The 26259-nt window shown below is 45.3% G+C and overlaps 1 protein-coding gene across 5 annotated transcripts in view; it reads right to left on the bottom strand.

Moving 5' to 3' along the window:
- Positions 1-10181: 10181 nt before the first annotated feature.
- Positions 10182-26259, bottom strand: part of CSAD (cysteine sulfinic acid decarboxylase) — a 24487-nt gene continuing 8409 nt past the window's right edge. Inside the window, exons 1-15 of one of the 5 annotated variants that reach the window (XM_027591683.2) lie at positions 20440-20520; positions 20046-20182; positions 19655-19781; positions 19466-19556; positions 19027-19133; positions 18478-18593; positions 17913-17992; positions 17544-17598; positions 13648-13764; positions 13502-13566; positions 13137-13218; positions 12531-12730; positions 12283-12334; positions 12068-12157; positions 10186-10950 (exon numbers count right to left, since the gene is read on the bottom strand). In XM_027591683.2, coding sequence (XP_027447484.1) covers positions 10777-10950; positions 12068-12157; positions 12283-12334; positions 12531-12730; positions 13137-13218; positions 13502-13566; positions 13648-13764; positions 17544-17598; positions 17913-17992; positions 18478-18593; positions 19027-19133; positions 19466-19556; positions 19655-19781; positions 20046-20171 — 1482 coding nt within the window. In that variant the 5' untranslated portion in view covers positions 20172-20182; positions 20440-20520 and the 3' untranslated portion in view covers positions 10186-10776. Of the gene's footprint in view, positions 10951-12067; positions 12158-12282; positions 12335-12530; positions 12731-13136; positions 13219-13501; positions 13567-13647; positions 13765-17543; positions 17599-17912; positions 17993-18477; positions 18594-19026; positions 19134-19465; positions 19557-19654; positions 19782-20045; positions 20183-20439; positions 20521-26259 lie in introns of those variants that run through there. The other 4 variants (XM_027591686.2, XM_027591684.2, XM_027591685.2 and 1 more) reach the window with 4 other exon arrangements.

Raw genomic sequence — 26259 nt, 5'->3', positions numbered from 1 at the left:
CCAGAAAGCCTCTCCTTTGCACAGGCTCAGGACCCTTCGTAGTACCTTGTTTTCCCCTGGTACCCAGACGGGTGGCAGCGTGGCCCCACCAGCTCTCCCTCCAGGATGTCAGTGGGGACATAGCACCCAGAGTGAGGGTCTGCAGGTGAGGCAGGGAGGACTCTGAGCCATCTTCCCACCCAGCACGGCTCTCCTCCTGGGCTAGGAACCACCTTGGCTTCCTGTCTGGGGTCTCTTTGCTGCTTGCCCTACCTGTGCCCCTCAAACTCTGTGCCCATCCTCTGCCTCAAACACCTTCCCTTCACCCCTTTGATTTGTCTGGTCTTTTCTCTAGATCTTCTTGCTCATCCTGGGATCCCCATATAACACCCACTCCCCTCTTCTGTGGCCCCCTTCCTAATCTGTGCTGGCCCAGTGGTCTGCTACCTTCATAACATCTCATACTCCACTAGTTGGAGTTTCTCCCTCCCATATTGGTTGCCCCTCGCTCTGCTGTTTGGAGCACCCCTCCTATAACACACACTCCACAATTCTGAAACACTGAACTCAAATGGGCATTTCAGCAACGTCCAGTGATCCTATTAATCTGGAGTACTCCCTTCCCACTCTCCAAAAGAACAACTTCATTTCTTTTTTTAAGATTTTATTTATTTGTCAGAAAGAGAGAGAGAGAGTGCACGCACACACAAGCAGGGGGAGGCACAAGCAGAGGGAGAAGCAGGCTCCTTGCTCCCCCAATGAGGGACTCAATCCCAGGACCCTGGGATCATGATCTGAGCTGAAGGGAGGCACTTAACCGACGGAGCCACGCACATGTCCCAAAAAACTTGATTTCTTCTCTCTTTTCCCACCATCCATCTCCAACTCTATAGTTCCACACAAAACACACACTCTAGATTTCCCCCACTCCGAGTCCCTCCTATGAGCTGCAGGTATTGGCCCTTCTCACGTCCGTCATGTGCGATTCTCCTCTCTCTCACCACCTCAAACACTACCAAATACAAACAAACCTTTTATGAGTTCCAGGCACTGCCCCCTCCTTTCTCCTCTCTACCAGTCGTTCCCATTAGCACGCAGACATGCTCCCTCTACTACGTCCCAGCTCTAACTTTTCCCTTTCCACCCCACATCCCCAACAAGCTGTCCCACTACTCAGCTTTCTGTCATAGCCAAACTCCTGGAAAAAGTTGTCTGCTCACTGTGGCTGTTCTGTCACCTCCTTTCACTTTTGTGTTAATCATGTGTCTACAAAGGTGTCTCTTCATGGTTTAGTATGGGTTACCAGTGCTCATGCCTTCCTGTCATCTCCTTTTTCACCTAGGGATCCACTCTAGTACATGACAAATCTATATGTATTCTTGAAAAATATAGTGTTGGACTTTACCTTTTTAATTTATATCAAGTAATTTATGCTATAATTCTCAATTCCATTTTATTCATCACTGTTTTAAGATATGTAAATGGTGTGACATTTAAATATGTAAATTTATGCTGATACCCGGGTAGCACACACTATTTTTTTTTTTAAGATTTATTTATTTTAGGGGCACCTGGGTGGCTCAGTTGGTTAGATGTTTGCCTTTGGCTAGGGTCACGATCCCAGGGTCCTGGGATCCAGTCCTGCATCGGGCTCCCTGCTCAGCGGGAAGCCTGCTTCTCCCTCTCCCTCCACCCCTCCTGCCCACTCATGCTCTCTCTCTCTCTCAAATAAATGAATAAATAAAATCTTTTTTAAAAAATATTTATTTTAGAGAGATAGAGAGAGCACACACCCATGTGTGAGTGGGGGGAGGGGCAGAGGGAGAGAATCTTCAAGCAGACTCCCCACTGAGTGTGGAGCCCCTCATAGGGCTAGACCTGGGAGTTGATCCCACAACTCTGAGATCATGACCTGAGCTGAAATCAAGAGTCAGATGCTTAACTGACTGAGCCACCCAGGTGCCCCCCAATTTTTTCTTTTTTAAAGTTGTTTTTGGGGGGGCCTGGGTGGCTCAGTCAGTTAAGCGTCTGCCTTCGGCTCAGGTTGTGATCCCAGGGTCCTGGAATTGAGCCCTGCGTCAGTCTCCCTGCTCGGCATGGCGCCTCCTCCCTCTCCTTCTACCTGTCCCCTATTTGTGCTTGCTCTCTCTCGAGCGCGCGCTCTCTCTCAAGTGGATTAATAAAATCTTTTTAAAAAAATAAGGTTGGTTTTGGCTATCCCAGATCACTTGCATTTCCATATGCATTTTAGAATCAACAGTAATTTCTACAAAAACCATGCTGGGATTTCTATTGAGATTACACTGAATCTATAAATAAGTTTGGAAAGAATTAACGTCTCAGCAATACTAGGCCTTTCAGCAATAAACATTGTATATCTCTCCATTTAAGTCTTATTTAATTTCTCTTACCAATGTTTTTTAGTTTTCAGTGTATGGGATTTGCATATCTTTCATCAGAGTTGTCCTTACATAATTCTCTCTTCTTTTTTGATGATACTGTAAATGATATTGTCTTTTAATTTCCACTTCCAATAGTTTGTTGCTGGTGTACAGAAATAAAATTAATTTTTGTATATTGATCTTGTATCTTGCAACCTTGCTAAACTAGTTCTAGTAGCATTTTCGTAGGCTCATTAGAATTTGCTACATAGATGATCATTTCACCTGCAAATAAAAACAATTTTACTTTTTCCTTTCTAATTTTTATGTATTTTTTTCCCTTGCCTTATTACCTAGCTAGAACTTCAAGTACAGTGTTAAACAGAAGGAGTGAGTATGGACCTCTCCATCTTGTTCCTGATCTTAGAAGGACAGATGTATACATACATAGTTGTTCAGCTTTATTCAAAGATATATACCTCAGGATTATTCAAATATAATTCATATACTGTTCCATTCACAAGTCAATGGTCTTAATATGTTCACAGATTTGTGTAACCATTACCACAATTCATTTTAGTGCATTTTCATCACTGCCCCCCAAAACCTTGTACCCATTAGAAATCACTTTCCTTTCCATTCCCCTCTAAACCTGCAGCTTTGGGCAGCCACAAATCTACTTTCTAATCTGGATATTTCAAATAAATGGAAACATACCATATGTGGTCTTCTGAGATTGGCTTCTTTTTTTTAGCATACAGTTTTCAAAGTTAAACCATTTTGTAGCGTATACCAGTACATCATCCATTTGCGTGGTCAAAGAACATTCCATTGTATGGATAGCCCAGATTTTATTTACTCATTCATCAGTTGATGAATATGATGGTTAATTTTATGTTCCAATCTGACTAGGCTAAGGGATGCCCAGATAGGGGGCAGAACATTATTTCTGGGTGTGTCTGTGAGAGTGTTGTAGAAGAGATTAGCATTTGATTTGGTAGGCTGAGTAGAGAGATCCTCTCTCAGCACTGTGAGCAGGCATCATCCAATCTTTTAAGGGCCCAAATGGAACAGAAAGGCAAGGGAAGGGCAAATTCTCTTCTTGAGCTAGAACATCTGTCTTTTCCTGTCCTCAGACATCAGAGCTCTTGGGCCTTTGACCTCTTGCTAGGAGTTATACCAGTGGTTCCCTGGTTCTCAGGCCTTTGGACTCAGAATGAGTTACACCACTGGCTTCGCTGGCCCTCCAGCTTGCAGATGGCAACCTTCATAACCAGGTGAACCAATTACTATAATAAAGCTCCTCTTATATATATCTCTTGGTTCTATTTCTCTGGAGAACCCTGATCAATACAATGAACATTCGGATTGTTTCTGCTTTGGTGCTCTTATGAATATCGCTGCCATGAACATTTGCATACATGTTTTTGTGCAGATGTACGTTTTCATTTCTCTTAGATATATACCTGGGAATGGAATTCCGGGGTCATAGGATGACTCTGTATTTAACCTTTGAGGAACTGCCAGACTGTTTTCCAAAGTGGCTGCACAAGTTTACAATTCCACCAGCAGTGTATGAGGGTTCCAATTTCTTTACATCCTTACCAACACGTGCTATTTCTCTCTTTTTTTGTTATAACTATCTTAGTGGGTATGAAGTGGTATCTCATTGTGGTTTTGGTTTGCATTTCCCTGATGACTAATGATGTTGGGCATCTTGTCTTGTGCTTTTTGGCCATATGTATATCTTCTCTGGGGAAATGTCTACTCAGATCCCTTGTCCATTTTTGATTTGGATAATTTTCTTTTATTATTAAGTTGTAAGAGGGCTTCATCTATTCCAGATATAAGTCCTTTATCAGATATATAATTTGCAAATATCTTCTTCCATTCTCCACATTGTCTTTTCACATTCTTGATGTTGTCCTTTAAAGCACAAGTTTTAATTTTTTTTAAGTTTTTTTTTTAATGTATTTATTTGACAGAGAGAGACGGAGAGAGAGAGAGAACACAAGCAGGGGGGTAGGAAAGGGAGAAGCAGGCTTCTGCCGAGCAGGGAGCCCGATGTAAGGTTCGATCCCAGAACCCTGGGATCATGACCTGAGCCGAAGACAGACGCTTAATGACTGAGCCACCCAGGCACCCCACAAGTTTTAAATTTTGATGAGGTCCAATTAATGTTTTTTCTTTTTTTTTTAAGATTTTATTTATTTATTTGAGAGAGAGAGAGTGAGAGACAGAGAGCACGAGAGGGAAGAGGGTCAGAGGGAGAAGCAGACTCCCCGCTGAGCAGGGAGCCCGATGTGGGACTCGATCCCGGGACTCCAGGATCATGACCTGAGCCGAAGGCAGTCGCTTAACCAACTGAGCCACCCAGGCGCCCCTAATCTGTGTTTTCTTTGGTTGCTTGTGCTTTTGGTGTCATATGTAAGAAGACTTTGCCTAACCCAAGCTCACTAAGATATATTCCTCTATTTTCTTCCAAGAGCTTTATAGTTTTTAGCTCTTAGGTTTAGTTCTATAATTCATATGAGTTAATTTTTGTGTATGATGTGATAAAGGGGTTCAACTTCATTCTTTTGCATATGGATATCCAGTTGTCCCAACACCATTTGTTGAAAAGACTATTCTTTCCCCAAAAATCAATTGACTGTAAATGTGAGGGCTTATTTCTGGATTCTCAATCTATTTCTTTGGTCTGCATGTCCATATGGTAGACCACATTATGTTGATTACTACAGTTTTGTAGTAAGCAAAGCTTCCATTTTCCTCAGGACATGTTACTCTTTCAGCATCAGTGTGTGACAGTATGCACTGAATATTGCCAATCTGGAAAATTCACTTGGATAAAGATTAGGGCAGAAACCAAGCAAGAAAAACAATTAAGAAACTCAGTAATACCAAAGCTGGTTCTTTGAGAAGATCAATAAACAAGAAACCTCTCACTAAACTGAACAGAAAAAAAGAGAGAAGACACAAGTCATCAGTATCAGGAATGAGAGACAGGTAACAATACTACAGATTCTACAGATATTAAAGGGATAATAAGGAAACAAGTTTATATCAATAAATCCTGAAACTTAGATGAAAATAAACCATTTTTTTGAAAGACAAAAATTACCAAACCTTACTCCAGAAGAAACAGCCCTCAACAGCCCTCAACAGTCCTCATCTGTTAAAGAAATTGAATGTGTAGTTTAAATTCTTCCCCCAAAGAAATCCCAGTATCAATACCTGGTATATATAACCCTCCAGTCTATCTTCCTTGGCAGAAGGGAACAGTAGCAAAACACCTCCAGCTGACATTAAAAACACTTAAACCTCTCATCCAACTTTAAAATGTATGTGGTTATAAGAAAAAAAAAAACTAAAAATACCATGCTACAAACTAAGGAAATGTGCAAGCTAATTATGTTGGCACCAGAGAATTTGCTAAAAATGAACTTCAGGAATTTTTCAAAACTAGGTCATCAGACTACTGGATTCTTCTAACATGTGGAAACTGGATCTCAAGTAGTGACAAAACAGTCTAGAAAAGAAAGCACAGAATTGTTGCATTTGGGGGGATAAAGTTGAAGAGATGGTGGCTTGTACAAACAAATGGTATTCTTCTTTAGAATAAACTACATCTTCTGCTTAAGAGACACTTTTGTGACTTTGTAAGAACCTTAGCTTTGCCCAGCCTCAGCTGCCTTATTTGTAAAATACAGGTTAAAAAAATCTGCCTAAAGGCCAAGGTTGTATCAAGTGAGTACTTGGCAGGCCTTTTGACTCCATGACCTATTATTCTAGGAAACTTACAATGCCAACACTAAACCAGGGGTTGAGAGAATGTTGCCTTCTTTATACAAAGCCCAACCTTCAAGGTACTTCATTTAACATTTAAACACCTCTCTTAAAAAAAGAGAAGAATTAAGCACCCCAACTGACTACCTCACCCCCCACCTACCTCCTGGGTTATCAATCCATTTTCTCTGCTGCCCCTGTGATATCTCCCAGGGGAACATCACTTCCCCCCTTTAAAGCTGTGGCCCTTTGTTTCCCTTAGCACAATTAAGATGGATTGGGGGATCCAAAGGATGTTAGTTTAAAATTCAAAAGTCCATAAATCTATCCAGTAGCTATGAACATACCTGGTGCCTAGATCATTGTTTCTTTTTTTTTTTTTAAGATTTTTATGTATTTATTTATTTGAGAGAGAGAGAATGAGTGTGCGTGTGGGGGTGGGGAGGAGCAGAGGGAGAGAGATAAGCAGACTCTGTACTGAGCACATAGCACTCGATCCCACAACCCTGAGATCATGACCTGAGCCAAAATCAAGAGTCGGACGCTTAACTGACTGAACCACCCAGGCTCCCCAAGATGGCAGTTTCTAAATGCCATTCTCCACAAAAAGGAATCAGGGCTCCTTGAAGACATGGCTGATTCCAAGTGGAGCAGAGGAAGCATAAGATAAGCCTGGAACATTTTTGTTGTGCCAGGAACAGAGGCAGTGCTAAGAGGAAAAAAAGTCAGGGTGAAAGGACCCGGGAGTCAGATTAAAGGGGCTTCTTATGGTTAAAAGCGGTACAATTTGAGTACTAAAATAAGTAAGGATAGAAGTGGATTATAACTAAAAAAAAAAAAAAAGAAGAAATGGATTATAACTTACTGGATAAAATAAAGGCCCATACTGATAGTAAATAGATGAATGAATGAATGAGGAGAAAGGAGGGTTCTTCTTTGTAGTTGAATGCCAAATGATAAAAGTGGAGGGATTGCTAGAGTTAGAAAATCACGATTTTGCAAGCTTTATGATGAAAGTTGGTTTGGGCAAGGATCACGAGGGGATACTAAGTCTAGGCGGGGAGTAAAGCAGAGCAGGATATTTGCGTATTCTCAGAATGTCTCCTCATAGATTGTTTATTAGTTGCAAAGGGGAAAATAGTAACTATACTGTGGGGAAACCAGACAACCCCTTGATCGATTTTGACTTTGACCAAATTACATCACCAATAAGATGGGCCTTGGGGTTGACTTCCCTGAAAAGAACACACATGATTTACATCATATTCCAGCTCAGAATGCAGAACCTGAATCCAGTCAAGAGGAAACATCAGGAAAAACAAACAGATGAACATTCTATAGAATGACTGGCCTGTATTCTTTAAAAATGTTAATGTCCTTAATGACAAAGAAGGCTGAAGAACTATTTCCGTTAAGTTTAGTTTACTTTAGTTTAAGGAAACAGAAGTATGACAACAAAATGTGATACATGATCCTGGCCTGGGATCTTGTATGAGAGGGAAAATGCCATAATGGGCACTATTGGGACAACTGACAATTTTGGAATAACAGACTTTAAAGGATAGTGTCAATGTTAAACTTCCTGAATTTGATAATTGTGCCATGGTTATATTTAAGATAACATTCTTCTTATGTTGGCTAATTGAATTTAAATTTAAAAAAATTCTTCTTCTTAGGAAATATGCACCAGAGTATGAGAGATAAAGGGGCATATTGTATGAAACCAACTCTCAAATGGTTCAGAAAAAAACATGTTATAGTACATATACAAAACAATGATTAAGAAAATTTGTCAAAAGGTGAAAAATCGACAAATTTAGGTAAAGAGCATATGGAAGTTCTCTGTAACTATTATATTATTATTGTTTTGAAATAAGGAAAGTATTTTTAAGGTACATAAACAGAAGAGAACTAGCCAAATGAGGACCTAAGGTACGTAAGAAAAATTCCAAGCGTTTAGTCAAATTCTGACCTTCCTGTAGCTTGCTCCCTTTCATTTACTTTCCTAAAAAGGCTCTTACCATCAACCTCAAGAGCTGCCATATCATAGGTGCCCCACCCAGCTTTTAGCTCCTCAGCCGATGGCCTGCCTGTGATGGTACCATTTTTCTTCCCCAGTCCTGTGGAATCTGGCCACTTGAATACACTGACCGCTCTAAACCAAAAACCAAAACCAAAACCAAACCAAAACAAAACCTATTCCAACATTGCAACCCACCCAGGTAGGTATTCCCAATATCCTCATTTCCTGTTTGATGAAAACACAATTTCCCCAGGTCAAGGGCAAGATGGGTATCCGAACCTACGCATGGCTTCACCCTCCCTGCAAGCAATAGATTCAGAGCATACAGATAATAAAACAGCCCTAACACTCACACACCTATAGAATTATGTAAGTGTGACAACAGAAGCAGGCTACGTCTGTGGTTAAGAGCCAGAGGAAGACGGCCGAAATTTGGCTTTGACTCCACCACTCAAGTTATGTGACTGAGAGCAAGTCAACTACTACCTGGAGCTCATTAACCATTCACTCAACATTATCCATCCAGTAAGTACCAGATTCCATTTTAGGAAGCAGTGATACAAAATCTCTACTCCCAGAACTTACATTCTAGTTGGGTGAGACAGAAAAAAAAATAAATAAATACACTGATAGATGATAGATGATAGAGACTGAAATATAGACTATGCCAGATATTTACACGTGCCATGAAGAAAAACAGGGCAGACAATAGAATAGCAAGGGCAAGAACCAAAGGTGAAAATGTAATTTTAGGGACGCCTGGGTGGCTCAGTCGGTTAAGCGTCTGCTTTCAGCTCAGGTCATGACCCCTGGGTCCTGGGATCGAGCCCCGCATCAGGCTCCCTGCTCAGCGGGAAGCCTGCTTCTCCCTCTCCCACTCCTGCTTGTGTTCCCTCTCTCACTGTGTCTCTCTCTGTCAAATAAATAAATAAAATCTTTTTTAAAAATGTAATTTTAAGTAGTATATTCAAGGAAAGTTTCACTAAGGAGGTGACATCTGAACAGAAATCTAAAGTCAATGAGGGAACGAACCATGTAGATAGATGAACTCTGAGGCAAAAGGGGACAGCAGGTGCCAAGGCCCTGGAGCAGGGATATGCCTCGGATGAGGGATGACTGCTTAATTCTTAAACTCTTCGAAGGCAGGGAAAGGAATTACACATATTAGGAGCTCCATAAATGCTGATGGAAGAGAGGAAGCAGGAGGGAGACTGCCATATTGTATCCAGAGATTGAAAGGTTGAATTTTGAGAATAGGAGAGTAGGAACACCTGGCTGGCTTAGTCAGTAAAGCATGTGACTCCTGATCTCAGGGTTGTGAGTTCCAGCCCCACGCTGTATGTAGAGCTTACTTAAAAAAAAAAAAAAATAGAAGAGTAGAAGCATTAGCTTATAAAGCTGGAGAAAACCTGGTGATTAACTGATACTAGGTCTTGTCTTTCTGACCTCTTAAAAATATTTCTCAAATGGAGGTGATTTAAGAATTTTGAAGATTTTTTTAAAAGATTTTATTTATTTATTTATTTATTTATTTATTTATTTATTTATTTATTTATTTGTCAGAGAGAGAGAGAGAGCACAAGCAGGGGGAGTAGGAGAGGGAGAAGCAGGCTCCCCACTGAGGAGGGAGCCCGATGCGGGACTCAATCCTGAGATTCCAGGATCATGACCTGAGTTGAAGGCAGTCATTTAACCAACTGAGCCACCCAGGTATCCTGAAGATTTTGGTTTTATTTTTGCTTTCTAGCTTTGTTTTGAGTTGAAAATAAGGATTTTTTTAAATTTGTCTTTTTCACCAAGTTTAAGACATTTTGCAGATATATAGAACTCTTTAAGAATAAGGCTTAGTGGGGCGCCTGGGTGGCTCAGTCGTTAAGCGTCTGCCTTCGGCTCAGGTCATGATCCCAGGGTCCTGGGATCGAGCCCCGCATCGGGCTCCCTGCTCAGCCGGGAGTCTGCTTCTCCCTTTCCCACTCCCCCTGCTTGTGTTCCCTCTCTCACTGTGGGCAGACACTTAACTGAACCACCCAGGCGCCCCTTTAAAAAGAAATTTCACATTCTCTATTATTTGATAAAAGGTAACAAACTTCAAAACATTCGGAAATAATATAGTTGAAGGTTTAACTTTATTATTTCCCCATTATAAAAGTAATGCATATTAATTATGTAATAAAAGGGAAGAGCACAAAAGGTATAAAAATTAATTTTAAATTGCCTATAATCCCATCCCAGGGAAAATTATTATTTGGCATATTTCATTTTATCAGTCTTCTCCTATGCATGAACACCACTCAGATATTACTATATACAAAGCCTTGTATCCAGCTTTTTCAATATAGCATTATATTAAAATCATCTTTTCTCATATCAATAAAAATCTTGTTTGTAAACATAATTATAATGGCAGAGTACCATTCCATCATCTGGATATACTGTAGTTTATTTAAATATTCTCCTAATAGCAAATAATTAATTAGAGAGTTAGTGGATGAAGGCATAGAAAGGTTGTTAAGGTCACTCTGTTCTTGAAAACACAGGAAGGGAATGCACAGAGACAGTGGGGGTGGGGGGTGTCAGGGCCAGCAGCAAGGAGGAGGAAGAGGAGGCTCAGAGGTCCTGGCCAAGCCTTTCCAGCTCGTTGAGAAGGAAGTCCATATCAGCCTGGGTCAGCGCTGGGTTGGCCACAACCATGCGGAAAAAGTTGCCCCGGGTCCCATGGGGCTGGTAGCCTATCATCATGGAGCCCTCCTTCACCATGCGCTCCTTGAGTACTGGGGCCACCTGTGGAAGGGTTGGAGAGAACTTCCGGCTGCAGCCTCAGTGCACGCTCCCCTAGGCACACTTCCCTCTCGCTCAGGTACCTTTCTGAGGGAGCACTCATCGCTCAGCTCCTGACCCTGGCCCCAGGTCACCTTCCCCACTACATTCCGCCTGCTTGGCCTTCTCCAGCTTCTTCTTCTTCTTCTTCTTCTTCTTTTTTTTAGGATTTTATTTATTTATTTGACAGAGAGAGACACAGCGAGAGAGGGAACACAAGCAGGGGGAGTGGGAGAGGGAGAAGCAGGCTTCCCGCTGAGCAGGGAGCCCGACGCGGGGCTCAATCCCAGGACCCTGGGATCATGACCTGAGCCGAAGGCAGACGCCTAACGACTGCGCCACCCAGGCGCCTCCCTCTCCAGCTTCTGCATTATTTCCTGTCTTACCTATCTCCAAGTTGTCACACGGGCCATTTTCTGCCAAATCCTCACTGTTCCCTGGCTCCCAGCACTGCTCTGCTCTAACATCTAGCCTTTGTCATCCTTAACACCTTCTTCTTCCCTCTCTGAATTCCTGGAATATCTGTGATCTGTACCCTGTAATCTAACACATAATTTACAAGATTGCCTTGAACATATTGGTTTCAGATAGGCAACTCTAGTTTTCTAAATAACCCCTTAAGGGCAAGAACATTCTTGTCCTTTCAGATCATCTGCAACACCTAGCACCAATCTATCCTTAGGGACGTGACGTATCTCCTTTCCTCTAGGAGGCATGTCTGGACCGGCCTTATACAGTTACTCTGCCCCCAGCATCGGGGAATAAGGCTTCATACGGCTGTCCTGGGCCGAAGCTCCCAGCAGAACTCCCATGGACTACGTACTACACACTGGTGACTTCTCCTGTAACATCCCTCTCTGTCTTCTTTTCATTTTCCAGAAACATACCTTATTTTCTATGCCCACCCCCACAGAAATGAGGACCAGTTGGGGTTGTCTTCCAGTTCACAGCCCCACCTCAGGAGCAAGACTAGCAAAGGGACCTGCCATGCCACTCACAGCCAGCAGGGGGCAGAAACACACCAGAAGCATCACAGTTCCCTAAACTGGGCTATAACCAGAGACCAGAAGACAGAGCCTACCTTAGCCAGCCTTTCACTGTAGTCCGGGCTCTCCTGCTTCCCCCGCAGGCTGGGGGGCACGAACCAGAAACACACATTGACAAACTCCGGCTGGGAGGAATGAGGGAGGAGAAGGGGTGAGCTGTGGAAGGGGGATGATCCCCCCTTACTGCCCCTCTTCCCCGGTCAGGGCTTTGCTGTGTGGGACAGCCTGGGGTGGGCAGGAGGATGCATACCTCCATGACCAACTCAAATCCTTCTCGCTTCTTCAATTCCTCCACCAGGTACCTGCGAACACAGAGAGAGAAAGAGAAATCACACATGGAGGAGGAAAAGCAGAGACACAGAAGCAGAAGAGACCCAGGAAATGAGCCCAGAGACCCCCCAAGAACAAGAAAAATGGGAGGAGCGGGGCAGTGGGTGGGGGCAGGATGGACCAGACGGAACCCCAGGGGAGAGGACCTTGGCGCGCCCCCACTCCTACCAGGCAAGGGCAAAGGCCTGGTCGACGCGCCGCTCCAGCCCTTGCCCGCCCTGTGCCTTCCACATGAGCCACAGCTTCAGACAGTCCACGCGGCGGCCACATTGCACCACCTTATCTCCCGTGTCCAGAGCCACGTCATAGAACTTGTCTTGCTGGAAGAGGTAGCTGGCCTGGGACCCGTGGCAGCGCCTAAGCAGGTTCTGTTGGTTGGGGTGGGGGGAGTGTGGGGAAGACTGTCAGACGCCCCCAAGGCCTCCTCCAGAGCTGCACGCGGGGATTTCTTAGCTCAGCCCACCCATTCTTTCCCGGGCCACTAGGCCCCTTTCTCTGGGTTTTCTCTCAATACCCAGAGTCCTTCCCAGATTCGGCCTAGGATCCCTTCAATTACAACTGCAAGCTGGAAACCTCTTCCTTTGCTTGAAGACAGGCCACAGTGGGGGAGGGGGTGGGGGCAGTACAGCGGATAAGGCTGGTCACGGCTCCTGGGCTTCAGATGGGATGGTGAGGAGGACATAATAAGACCAGGCCCCTCTCAAAGGTGGGCCAGAGAAAAAGACAGAGATCCAGGGTGGGAGGTGGAGTGAGGAGAGGGCAGGGCCGACCGACCGAGGTATCCCGGAGAAGAAGAGCTGAGCACTGCAGGCCTGCTGTCAGAAGCTTGTGAGGATTCCAGGCCACCGAGTCAGCCCTGCGGGGGGGGGGGGGGGGGGGGGCGGCAGAGCAAAGCTGGATCAGCTGGCTGCTCCTCAACCAGAGCCCCCCTCCTTCACCACATCTTCAGTGAAGGGGCTTGAGTCTCACCCTGGCCTTCCGGCGTCCGATGTCTGACTTCCCAGCCCCAGTCCACTCTCTCCAGCGCCCCTCCCACCAACCTCCTTCCCTCCTTCCCATCGGAAGTGCCCTAGTCCAGGACTATTCTCTGGGTCAAGGAATTGAAGGGTGGGATTCAGGAAGTAGGTGGCCGTATGCACCTCTGGATCCCATCCAGTAGATGTCTATGTGTCTGTGACAACAGGACGCTCCCACCCCAGGCAGCCTGTGGAGCAAAAGGAATAACGTGGGCCTTGGCCTTGGCTCAGCCCACCCCACCCCACCCTCAGGCTCAAGGCTCACTCACATCCACATGGAGCCACAGCCCGTGACGCTGGCACACGTCAGCAATTGCCTCCAGGGGGTCAAAGGCCCCCAGCACGGTAGTGCCAGAGGTGGCGCTAACCAGGAACGGCACAGCACCCTGTGGCAAAAACGCAGGAGGAGAAAGAGACTGTGAAGGGATCTAAAAAGCTACCCAGAGCCTAGGGCCGAGCCGTCTCTAAACTCTTACCACATGCCTGGCCTGGGCCCTTTCAACCTTACAACATGCTACCGTTCCCCCTTAGTTCGCAGGTGAGGACACTCAGATTCAGAGGTGTTAAGAAATTCACCCCCAAGCTGAAGCTCCGGAGATGGAATTCAATCCTAGGTCTATCTGCTGGTCTATTTCCAAAGCTCACACACTTCCAAAAACTTTTAGTGTCTTGAAGATCAAAATGCTATTTAAAAAATTCTAATGGTACAAAAGTTCATGAAGAACTTGAATTTTTATTTTTAAAAAACAACCACAAGGAAAAGCCCAGGCCCATATGGCTTTGCTGATGAATTCTATAATACATTTTAAAAAAGAACTGATACCAGTTCTTCACAAATATTCTAAAAAACAGAAGAGGAACACTTCTGAATTCATCCTATGAGGCAAGTATTACCCTGATACCAAAACTAGATGAAACATCACAAGAAACCCTCAGACAATATCTCTTTGAATATAGATATAAAAATCTACAAAACACTAGCAAACCAAAATCAGCAACATATAAAAAAATTATGTTATGACAAAATAATTTGTCCCAGTTTAGCATCCAAAGATCAATTAATGTAATACACTCGTTTTTTTAAAGACTTTTTTATTTATTTGACAGAAAGAGAGACAGTGAGAGAGGGAACACAAGCAGGGGGAGTGGGAGAGGGAGAAGCAGGCTTCCCGCCGAGCAGGGAGTCAGATGCAGGGCTCAATCCCAAGACCCCAGGATCATGACCTGAGCCGAAGGCAGATGCTTAACAACTGAGCCACCCAGGCGCCCCAATGTAAGACACTCTTATCAACAGAATAAAGGGGGAGAAAACGCATCTCAATAGACAGAGAAAAACATCTGACAAAATCCAACACTCCTTCTTGATGAAAATACTCAACAAACTAAGAGTTGAAGGGAACATTCTCAACCTAATAAAGAGCAACTACAAAAAACCCACAGCTAATATCGTACTCAAAGCTGAAAGACTGAAAGCCTTCCCCCTAAGATCAGGAACATGACAAGGATGTCCACTCTCCCTACTTCTACTCAACATTATACTAAAGTTCTAGCAGGACAATTAGGTAAGAAAATAAAATAAGGGGCATCCGGATTGGAAAGGAAAAAAGCAGAAGCCCCACATTGGGTGTAGAGATTACTTAAAAATCAGAAACAAACAGGGGCGCCTGGGTGGCTCAGTCGTTAAGCATCTACCATCAGCTCAGGTCATGATCCTGGGGTCCTGGGATCAAGCCCTGCATCCGGCTCCCTGCTCGGCGGGAAGCCTGCTTCTCCCTCTCCCACTCCCCCTGCTTCTGTTTCCTCTCTTGCTGAGTGTCTCTCTGTCAAATAAATAAATAAAATCTTTAAAAAAAATAAAAATTAAAACAATCATAAACAAACAAATAAATACAGAGGACCTGAATGGACATTTTTTCAAGGAAGACATAGATGGCTAACACATGAAAAGATGCTCAACATGACTCATCATCAGGGAAATGCAAATCAAAACCACAATGAGATATTACCTCACACCTGTCAGAATGGCTAGAATCGAAAAGACAAGAAACAAGTGTCGGCAACAATGTGGAGAAAAGGGAGCCCCTGTGCCCAGTTGGTAGGAATGTAAACTGGTGCAGACACTGTTCCTCAAAAACTTAAAAACAGAATTACCGTATGATCCGTAATTCCACTATTGAGTATTTACCTGAAGAAAATGAAAACACTAATTTGAAAAGATATATGCACCCTTATGTTTATTGCAGCATTATTTACAATAGCCAAGATATGAAAGCCACCTAAGTGCCCATCGATAGATGAATAAAGAAGATGTAGTGTACAAATGTACGTGCGCATGCGCACACACCATGGAGTATTACTCAGCCATCAAAAAGAATGAGGTCTTGCCATTTGCAACAACATGGATGCACCTAGAGAGTATAATACTAAGTGAAATAAGTCAGACAGAGAAAGACAAATACCATATCATTTCACTTATATGTGGAATCTAAAAAACAAAAAAATGCACAGAGAAGGAAAGAAACAGACTCAAACACAAAAAACAAACTGGTGGTTGCAGAGGGGAGGTTGGGGGAGATGGGTGAAATACAGTGGATTAGGAGGTACAAACTTTCAGTTATAAAACAAACAAGTCATGGGGATGAAAACACAGCATAGGGAGTCTAGTCAATAATATTGTAATAATGCATGGTGACAGATAATGAGTACACTTATCGTGGTGAGCACTGAGCACTGTATAAACAGAACTGTTAAATCAATAGGTTGTACACCTGAAACTAACTTCACACTTTATGTTAATCATACTTCAGTTGAAACAAACAAACAGACTAGGAAAAAAAGAAATAACAAGTGTTGGTGAGAATGTGGAGAAACTGGAACCCTCATCTGCTGCTGGTAGGACTGGAAACTGGTACAAACACTTTGAAAAAACAGTCTGGCAGCTCCTCAAAAGTTAAAGATGGAATTACCAGATGAGTCAGCAATTCTGTCCCCAGGTATATAACCAAGAGAAATGAAAAACATACGTTCACACACACTTGTACACAAATGGTCAGAGCAGCGTTACTCAGAATTGCTAAAAAGTAGAAACCCAAATGTCCATCAACTGATGAACAGATAAATGAAATGTGGTAGATCCAATACAATGGAATATTATCCAGCAATGAAAGGAATGAAGTGCTGAGAGACTCTACAAGAATGAACCTCGAAGACAGTATGCTAAGTAAAAGAAGTTCATCACAAAAGACCATGCATAGTGTCAGTCCATTTATACATAAAATCTACAATAGGCAGATCCATCCAGGCACAAACTCGCTCAGTGTTGCCTAGTAGGAGGTTTGGGGAAAATTGGGGATTGATGGCTAAAGCGTGTGTGGTTTCTTTTTTGGGGTGATGAAAATGTTCTTTTTTTTAAGATTTTATTTATTTATTTGACAGAGAGAGACACAGCGAGAGAGGGAACACAAGCAGGGGGAGTGGGAGAGGGAGAAGCAGGCTTCCCGCAGAGCAGGGAACCTGATGCGGGGCTCAATCCCAGGACCCTAGGACCATGACCTGAGCCAAAGGCAGATGCTGAATGACTGAGCCACCCAGGCACCCCAAAATGTTCTAATATTTATTGTACCGATGGTTACACAACTCTGTTAAAAACCACTGAATTGGACACTCTAAGTGGGTGAATTGTATGGCATGTGAACGATATCTCAATACAGCGGTTACAAAAAAAAAGTATTTATTTGTACAATAAAAGTGGTATTCCACTATTCTAGTTGCTACTCACATAGCTACTCAGAGGTAACATCAATATATCAATAAGTATATATTATTCTAAATAACCATAGGTTCTGGGGTGCCTGGGTGACTCAGTCAGTTAAGCGTCTGCCTTCGGCTCAGGTTATGATCCCAGGGTCCTGGGATGGAGCCCCACAACAGGCTCCCGGCTCTGTGGGAAGCCTGCTTCTCCCTCTCCCACTCCCCCTGCTTGTGTTCCCTCTCACTGTGTCTCTCTCTCTGTCAAATAAATAAATAAAATCTTAAAAAAAAAGAAGAAGAAGAAAAAGAAGAAGAGGGATTGAGCAGCACCTTGAGTGGGGCGAGCCCAGGGAAGCCTCCAAGAAAAGACCAAGGGGGTTCTGCTCCACTGTCTCAGCGCCCCTCACTCACTCACCTCAGCCTCGGCCAGACTGATCTGCCTCTCCAGATCCTCAGGAACCATTTTCCCTCTGGAAAAGAAAACTGATTGGGTAAAGAAGTAATTGGTTTTCTCAGCTAGGAGGCAGAACTGTTGAGAGCAGGGTAATGTGGGGTTAGCTATACAGAGGCCATAATGTTGATCTTTTCCTAAGAGGGGTAAGCGGACATCAGGGGACCGGGCGAGAGACTCCAGCAGGCATTGACAGACAGAAGGGGCAACTGTGTAGGAACAGAGAGGGGAGAAAAGCCCACTTGGGGCATGGGCCTGAGGCCAGAGCTTCTGGCAGCAGGAGGGCACGCTGTGCTAGGCTGGGTCTGAGCCATGTGAACAGAAGGACTTTACCTCTCATCTGTCTTGACTACTCGGACACTGTTGGTGCCAAGTCCCAGAAAAGCAGCTCCCTTCTTGATGGAGTAATGACACTATGGAGAAAGGCAGAGGGCAGATTAGGCTAGGGGCAAGAGGGCAGGGAGGACAGAGAGAGACTGGTAAATGTGTGAGCTGCAACAGATAAGACTCTGAAGACCAAGGCTTCTCGAGTGTTCGAATGTTCATGTGCCTCCAAATCACTAGGGTGTCTGATTCAAATGCAGACTCATATTCAGTGTGTCTGGGGTGGGGCCTGAGAGTCTGCATTTCTGACAAGCTCCCAGGTGATACTGCTGCTACTGGTCCACAGACCACACTCTGAGTAGAAAGGGTGTGGACTATGTCTGTGGCACTCATTGTCCCTTTGCTACCTCCACTCAGAAGGCAAGGTGAACGGGAGCGTTTACTCGGCCCCTTGATTGGAAGGAAGCACTTCTGCTTGGAGGCAGACTGGCCCTGGAGATGGGTCTGGGCAGGCAGACTCAGCTGGCTGGACATTAGCATCAGGAGCCCAGGGTAGGTCTATGCCTCTTCCCACCTCCTTTGATGTGAAGAGTGCCAGGGGCGGCAGCGCCCGGAGGCCCCTCTGCTTGCAATCCGGGTAGCGCTGATAGCGGGCCAGGTTCACAGCATACATGTTGGAGATGGAGCCACCTGTCGCAGGGAAGGCGGCAAGAGGGAGGAGCAGTGGGTCAAAACTGGAGCTTGCTCCCCCTGACCTCTCCACCCAGGAGAGCTGATCAAAGAAGCATGAGTGATAGGCTCCCAGGGCTCTCCAAGGGCCTGCTGATAACCCCGAACAGCCCCGGGATCTGCAGATCCCTCAGACTACTCCCCTCCATATCCTGGGCTGACCCAGGACAGGGCCTCCCCTCCCCAGAGCAGGCACTGGAGTGCTGATCCCATGGACTGTTTGGCAAACATGAGGATACAGGGGATTGGGCAGCTTCTTTCAGGTTTGGCCCCAGCCCAGCTGGAGAGGAAACAAAGAGGAATCACCCCTCCCTGCCAGCATAGAGCAAGAAAATCGTGGGGGAAGAGGAACCCTCAAAAAGGCCAAAGAGAGCTCCCCCTCCTTCTCACATACCAGGGCAGAAGACCCCATCCCCAGAGCTCCAGCCCACAAGGGCCCGGAGTTTCTTCAACACCTCTTCTTCCATGAGCACAAACACGGGGGCGATTTCATAAGTGTACCTGCCAGAAGGGGGATGAGAAGGGAAAAGAGGAAGGAAGGCTAGCCAGGTCCAACTCTCAGAGGAGTAGGGAAAGGAGGTGGGGACAATGAGGGAGGAGAGACCTGGTGACCACGAGCCAGGGAAACAAGAATGAGGAAGAACTGGGGGTCAGGAGGCATGAGAAAGCTGGGAGAAAGGGAGTCCAAAGGGTACAAGGAGAAAGACTGCCAGCAGAGATGCCAGGAAATGGGGGGGTGTGTGGAAAACCATTCTCCTCCCTACCCCTGGGGTATGTCTCCAGCAAATCCAAGCCTTTGTAAGGTGGGGGGAAGGGGCCTCGGGATGACTCACTGGCTGGTGTTGAGGCTCTCAGTGACGATGCGCCCCGCCAGAGCATGGGGATCCAACCCTGAGAAGAGCTGGTTGAAGAAGTGCGGGTGACCTGGAGAAGGCGGGGGGGGGGCAGGGAGCTCAGAGTGCAGCTGTGGACAGACAAACGGACAACTCCAGACACTCCTCCCGCTGCAGCCCAGGACCCACAGGTCTTCACACTATAGCGGATCACCTCCCGGCACCGCGCCAGGATCTGCTCCGACGCCTCGCCCTGGCTGCGCAGCTCCAGGTCCAGCAGCTGCTTCAGCTCCTCAGGCTCCTTCCATTCGCAGACCTGGTGGGAGAAGCGGGAGGTTCTGGGGGCCCGTGGACACCCCCCATTGACTGGCTGCCCAAACCACCTCTCAGCTTGCACATAAAACGAGTTAGGAATATTTCCAAAGCAACTCATGAACAAGGGTAAATATACACAGTACGACCCAGCATATAATCCCTGATGCATTCAGCGAGACAGTGATGAATTCTGGGCCGAAGCCTTGTCGGAGGAGGAAAGTTCTGAGCCAGGAATGATGGGCAGGAGGAGGGGGAAAGGACCCACCTTCTCAGAGGCACTGGTCCCTTTCCGAATGACCTCATCCACAACAATCCCAAACACATCCCGGAGCAAGGCTTCTGCAGCCATGGGGTCCCCATCAAGGGAGAAGAGTGGTTTAGAGTCAGCCATCAGGATAAAATCTGTGAGCAAAGCAGGAGTTACTTCTTACTCAGCCCAGTGTATCCCACCTGGACCTAACCAGCAAGAACCGTAATCGCAGAGCAGGCCCACAGCCCCTGTCCTGCAGCTGAGTCCCAGCCTTCGCTGTACAGACAAGGGCAAGCAAATGCCCAGGGAGAACGTCAGTAGCAACAGGTAGGGAAGAAAAAGGCAGTGAGTGCTGAGCAGGTGGAAACTTGCGGTCACTGCCTGCCTCAGGCAAAGACGACAGGCTTACCTTTCCACTCAGGTCTCTGTTCAGGTGAGAGGGAGGCAGGGCACACGACTAGCTTTTGAGAGTGTTAGGACCACGACAGCGCAGGGAGTGAGGTATAGGCAGCACTCACATGACCATGAGCTCACTCTCGTGACCCTTGCCCTGAAGAGAACTTAGAGATTTGGGATAGGGACAACTGGTTAAGCCCCTGAATAATCATTAGCTGACACGAAGAAGGGGGAAATGCAATGAAAAGCAAAAACATTAACATCAGGGTTGAGAGAGTGGCCAGGAAGAATCACTGTGAAGCAGAGGGCTGGAGAGGGGACTTAGTGGAGAATGTTTGGCAGGAAGCTGCTGCCCCTGACCCTGGAGACAGAAAGAGAGGGAGCCTGAGATAGGTGGAGGTGAAATGCTTTATCTCTTTGCACCCTCACCCCCAAAGAACCAGCCTGATTTCTAAAGCCCTCTCCTAGAGCAGGAAGGAAAGGGGGTTATGTTGAGGAAGGACTTTGTTAAACAAGTGTGATCCTGGGCCTTGCAGGCTGAGAGTGCTCAATACACAGAAAACGGTTGTCTGAAGTGAGCACCAATTGTGTTCATGACAGGGTGCCGGGGACTGAGAAAGTCTCCCTGTCTGCTGGGAGGGCACAGATGCACGTGCAGCAGTCCCAGCCTGGGCTAGGCTGGATGTTGACTCCACATGCTACTGAGGAAGAGAGGAGATGGATGGAGGACGGCAGCTGAAGGCTGGGGAAGATCTGCAGCAGGGCTGGAGCTGAATCTTGAAAGAAGGTAGGAGGAAAAAAAAAAAAGAAGGCAGGAGAAATGAGATTAGCAAAAGGGAGAAAGAGAACATTTGGGGGTAAGGTGATGCCATGAGCCAACATGGGGAAGAAGTATGGCTTGAGGGAAGGTCAATGAAGGCACCTGGCTGGCTGGAGGGAGGTCTGCAAGGATGATACTGGAGCAAAGGCGGGGTGGGCAGAGTTGTATCAGATTATGGGGAGCCCTGAGCCCCAGCCAGGTCCAGGGATCTAGATTTTATCCTGCAGAAAACAGGAACTCATTGGGGCGCCTGGGTGGCTCAGTCAGTTAAGTGTCTGCCTTCAGCTCAAGTCATGATCTCCGGGTCCTGGGATGGAGCCCCATGTGGGGCTTCCTGCTCAGCGGGGAGTGTGCTTCTACCCCTCCCCCTCCCACTCGTGCTCGCGCACTCTCTCTCTCTCTCAAATAAATAAAATCTAAAAAAAAAAAGAAAGAAAGAAAAAGAAAATAGGAACTCACTGAAAGACAAAAGACTTGGTGGCAAGGAATAATGTGATGAAACTGATGCTCAGACCAGTATACAGCACAGGATGCAGAATTCACAGGGTGTTGCCGTAAACCAGGCAAGAAGCGATCCACATCTGAATAAGGGTGGTGTGGGTAGGAAAGGACAGAGGAATGAGGAGGTCGGCCCAAAGCTCTGATGAGCTGCTAGAACAGAAAGTGGATTTGAGAGTCAGGGTACTGCTGAAGCCTTGTAATGGGCTCCATTCCCCATGGGAGAAAATGTTCGGAGAGATGGCCAGGAGGAGGGGAAAACACTAAGGCCTAGGAACCCCCCAAATGAGCAGGCGAGAGGGTCAAGGGAATATGAAGAAGAAACTTCCTCAAAGTGGGCTGCTCTGATTTAATCCACTGTCAGCAGCCACTGGACCCCACACTAGTTGAAAACACAGGTTCAAGGAACCCTAGCAGTCCAACCCTTAAACTTTTCCTCAGTAGATTGGGTTTGGGGGAAAGAGGGGAGCTGGCCCAAACCCTGAGAATAAAAGAGCCAATCCTTTATCAGTGTCACTTTAGCTCCCCTGACAGGTGGCAGCAGAGGGGCATTTGGGTGGAGAGGCTTGAGGGGGAGAAGCAAAGATAGGTACCAAGGGAGGGGCAGAGGGAGAAGGAGAGAATCTTCAAGCAGACTCCCCACTGAGTGCAGAGCCTGACTCAGGGTTTGACTCAGGGATCAATCCCACAACCCATGAGATGATGACCTGAGCCGAAACCAAGAGTTGATGCTCAACCAACCGAACCACCCAGGAGTTTTTCTTTTCCTTTTATTTATTTTAATTTTTAAAAAAGATTTTATTTGACACACAGAGAGAGAGAGAGAGCACAAGCAGGGGGAGCGGCAGGCAGAGGGAGAAGCAGGCTCCCTGTTGAGCAAGGAGCCCAATGTGGGGATCGATCCCAGGACCCTGAGATCATGACCTGAGCCGAAGGCAGACGCTTAACCCACTGAGCCACCCAGGCACCCAGAGCTTTTTTTTTTTTTTTTTTTTAAAGAAGAATGATGTTAACTGGCAAAATAGAATGATAAAGCAAAGAAACATGAATGGAGTTAGGAACAGGGCTTCAGCCCCAGGCTGAGAAGATGCTGGTAGGACCAAGTAGGGTTTGTTAAGAAATTCATGTTTCTTCTGACGTCATGGGATCTCTAGTCCATCAACTCCTCTAACCATCAACTCCCTCATATCTTTCTTTCCTTTGCTTATGCAACCTAGATTGTATGTTTTGTTGTTTCAACCACTCTTTGTGCAAAATCCTCAACTCCTTGGCCCTTTGGTCCTTCCACCAAACCCACCTGGGGAAACTCCAATCCAACTGGCCAACCTTTCTCTTACCAAATCCACCAGAACTGCTGGATTCTGCTAGTAAAAGCCACTCAACCATTCAAATTGCTATTGCTATACATTCATGGTCTCTGTGCTCATTCCAATTAAACACAGCAGATTAAATACCTGTGTTGACCACTCTTCCTTCCTGAAACCCAACTAAAATTACGTCAGTGGAATTTTAAATTCAGAAGAATAAAGCAAATGAAGAGAGATGAGAGCTGTCAATAATCGCAGAAGATAGAAAGCAGATGAGAAGTGGTAACTGGTTTAGCACACGGCAGAAAGCCAAAACCAGTATGTCCTTGTAAGGCTATGCCAATGGGAAACAAGCTGGTTCTTGGAGCAGAAGCCCAGAAAGCCTCAGGAATTGGAAACATTAGCCATCTTGGAAGGCAGGAAGGAGTTGTAGAAGTGTGTATAAGGAACAATTAGACCCTCACTCTCCCCCCCTACCTATTTAGTCAGGCAACAACCCTCCTTTCCCCCTGCTTCCAAAGAAAGCAAGAGATTTGTTTTCTAGAGCAACTGAAACAGGTAGGGTGGGACTTAGGGAGGCCAGGACTTAGAGACTTGAGGCACAGCAGGTGAGCATGAGGCACTGCACTAAATACAGGAGGATTAGGAGGAAGTTACTATCAAATCAACTCCTTTCTCCTAACCAGCATTCAGAACCAGCGGCCAGGGGTAAACCCTCCAGGGCCAGCAGACTAGAGGATTCCTCTCCGGAGAAATTGACCTCGATAGCCCTGGAGAAAAGACCTCCTGATGCTCTTATTTCAGTCCTCACCTGATCTCCTGGTCAGTGGTGCCCACAAGTTAATATGGCCTATCCATGCACTTTGGCCTTCCAATATGCCTTCATGCCTTCCTCTTCAATGTGAGCAACCAGCCAGCCAGAAATTACCAGACACTACAGGAAAGCCCCTAATCTGAACCACAGAGGTAAAAACAGGCAAACTGAAAAAAAGGCATTTGGTGGAAGAAAAGAAATGCAGGGAGCAGAAGAAAGCCTCAAAATTTCCAGAAGATATTGCATTCATTAAAAAATAGGTCGCCCTCAAAAAGGAATACTCAGAGAACAGGAAGAAACTCTAGGATTTTAAAAATATGACAACTGAAATGAAAAATTAGAAATAAAATGATGCCAAGAAAATCACACAGAAAGATAAAAATATAAAGAGATGGACAAAGAAAAGAACTTTAGATCAATCCAAAAGGCCCAATAGTCAAGAAATAGAAATTTCCAAAAAGGAAGGAAAAAAGGGGAAAGAAATCAAAGAAAGCTTTATAGAACAGAAGGATAGATTAAAAGGATCCACTGAATGACCAATACGAAGATAGATTATAATATTGTCTTAGAACAGTGGAGGATCCAAAGACTTCCAGAGATAAAACAAATAAACCAAAACTGGGTCATAGACAAAAGACAGAGAATCAGACCAAATCGAACACCTCCAACACAGGAGAGAGGTGAAAGGAATCCAAAGGGCTGTAATGAAGGTAGTAACCATATTCAGAGGATAACAGCACTCAACTTTTTGTTATCTGCCCTCTGGGTCGCCCCCTTCTCTTCCTCCCTTCCTTCTTTCAATATTTGTTCAGTATCTAGTATTTGCCAAGCACTTTGGTAGCCACTAGAGATACAATGGAGAGCAAAAGACATAGACCTTGGGGTGCCTGGCTGGCTCAGTCAGTGAGTTCAAGTCCCATGTTGGGCATAGTGCTTACTTAATAAAACAAAAATTAAAAAAAAAAAAAAAAAAGAGGAAGAAAAGGCCATAGCTCTGTCCTCATGAAGCTCACAGTCTAAGCAAGGTCACCGGTGAGCCAACTCTCATGCAGAGGTGGTTTTGTTTAGTTTGCATAGTATGTTGTTGTTGTTTTTAAGTAATCTTTATGCCAACAAGGGGCTCAAACTCATGATCAAGAGTCGCATGCTCTATCAACTGAGCCAACCAGGCACCCCTCTTTTAAAACTTTAAAAATAATTGTCAATACTGAAACTTCCAGCTTCTTGTAAAAAAAACAAAAACAAAAAACAGAAGGCATAGCAACAGTAGGCCTAAATTAATAAATAGCAACAATCGCCTGTAATTGGAGTTGCCCTTTATTATTATTGTAGTTTTACATTCGTTATGCTTTCTTTCCAATATTTTTATTCTTTTTTTTTTAAAGATTTTATTTATTTATTTGACAGATAGAGAGCGAGAGTAGGAACACAAGTATGGGGAGTGGGAGAAGGAGAAGCAGGCTTCTCGCCAAGCAGGGAGCCTGACGCAGTCTGGCAAGGATGTGGAGAAATTAGAACGCTCGTACATTACTGATGGGAATATAAAATGGTACCGGCACTTTGGAAAACAGTTTGGCTGTTCCTCAAAATTGAAACACAGAGCTACCGTATGACCCAGCAATTCCACTATCAGGTATGTACCCAGGAGACGTGAAAACATGTACCCACCCAAAAACTTGTACATTAATGTTCATAGCAGCGCTGTTCACAGTAGCCAAAACATAGAACCCAAATGTCCATTGGTTGGTGAATGGTTAAATAAAATGCAGTGTATCCATATTATGGAATATTGATATCCAGAGATTGTACCAGCGTATCAAAGTGCTTGCGTTCTTAGACTCAGTAGCAGAGTATGCTGTCAAATTTCTGAATCTTTTTAGTTTGAGGAGTAAGAAATGGTATCTTAGTATGGTTTTATTTTGGTTGAACACCTGCATCAGTCAGTTTTGCTGTGGTAACTAATCCCACTGGCTTGCAACAACAGAAGTTTATCTCTCTTTCCCGGTTTACGTTGGTGGTGTGGTTGGCTACAGCTCTGATTCGTGCGCCTTTATTCCAAGACCCAGGCTGAAGGAACAGCCCCTATCTGGGACATAATGTTCTCCTGGCAGGAGGAAAGGAGTAAAAGGCAGAGAAAACCATGCAACGACTCTTAAAACCTCTGCTCCTATCTGGCATAGGGCACATCTGCTCATACCCTGTTGACCATGGCAAACCCCAGGGCAGTGGGGTGAGGATGTATATTCCTCCCACAGGCGGGCACTGCAAAATTAATGGCAATAGGTGAAGATGTAAACTCTCATCACAAGGTCATTGGACATAAGCCCTTAAAAGTTTGCATTCTGGGGGCGCCTGGGAGTCTCAGTTGGTTAAGCATCTGCCTTTGGCTCAGGT

The sequence above is a fragment of the Zalophus californianus genome, chromosome 9, assembly GCF_009762305.2.
Source record: "Zalophus californianus isolate mZalCal1 chromosome 9, mZalCal1.pri.v2, whole genome shotgun sequence".
Lineage (NCBI taxonomy): Eukaryota > Metazoa > Chordata > Mammalia > Carnivora > Otariidae > Zalophus > Zalophus californianus.
The sequence above is the reverse complement of the archived record's forward strand: the minus strand, read 5'-3'. Positions and strand labels throughout refer to the sequence as shown.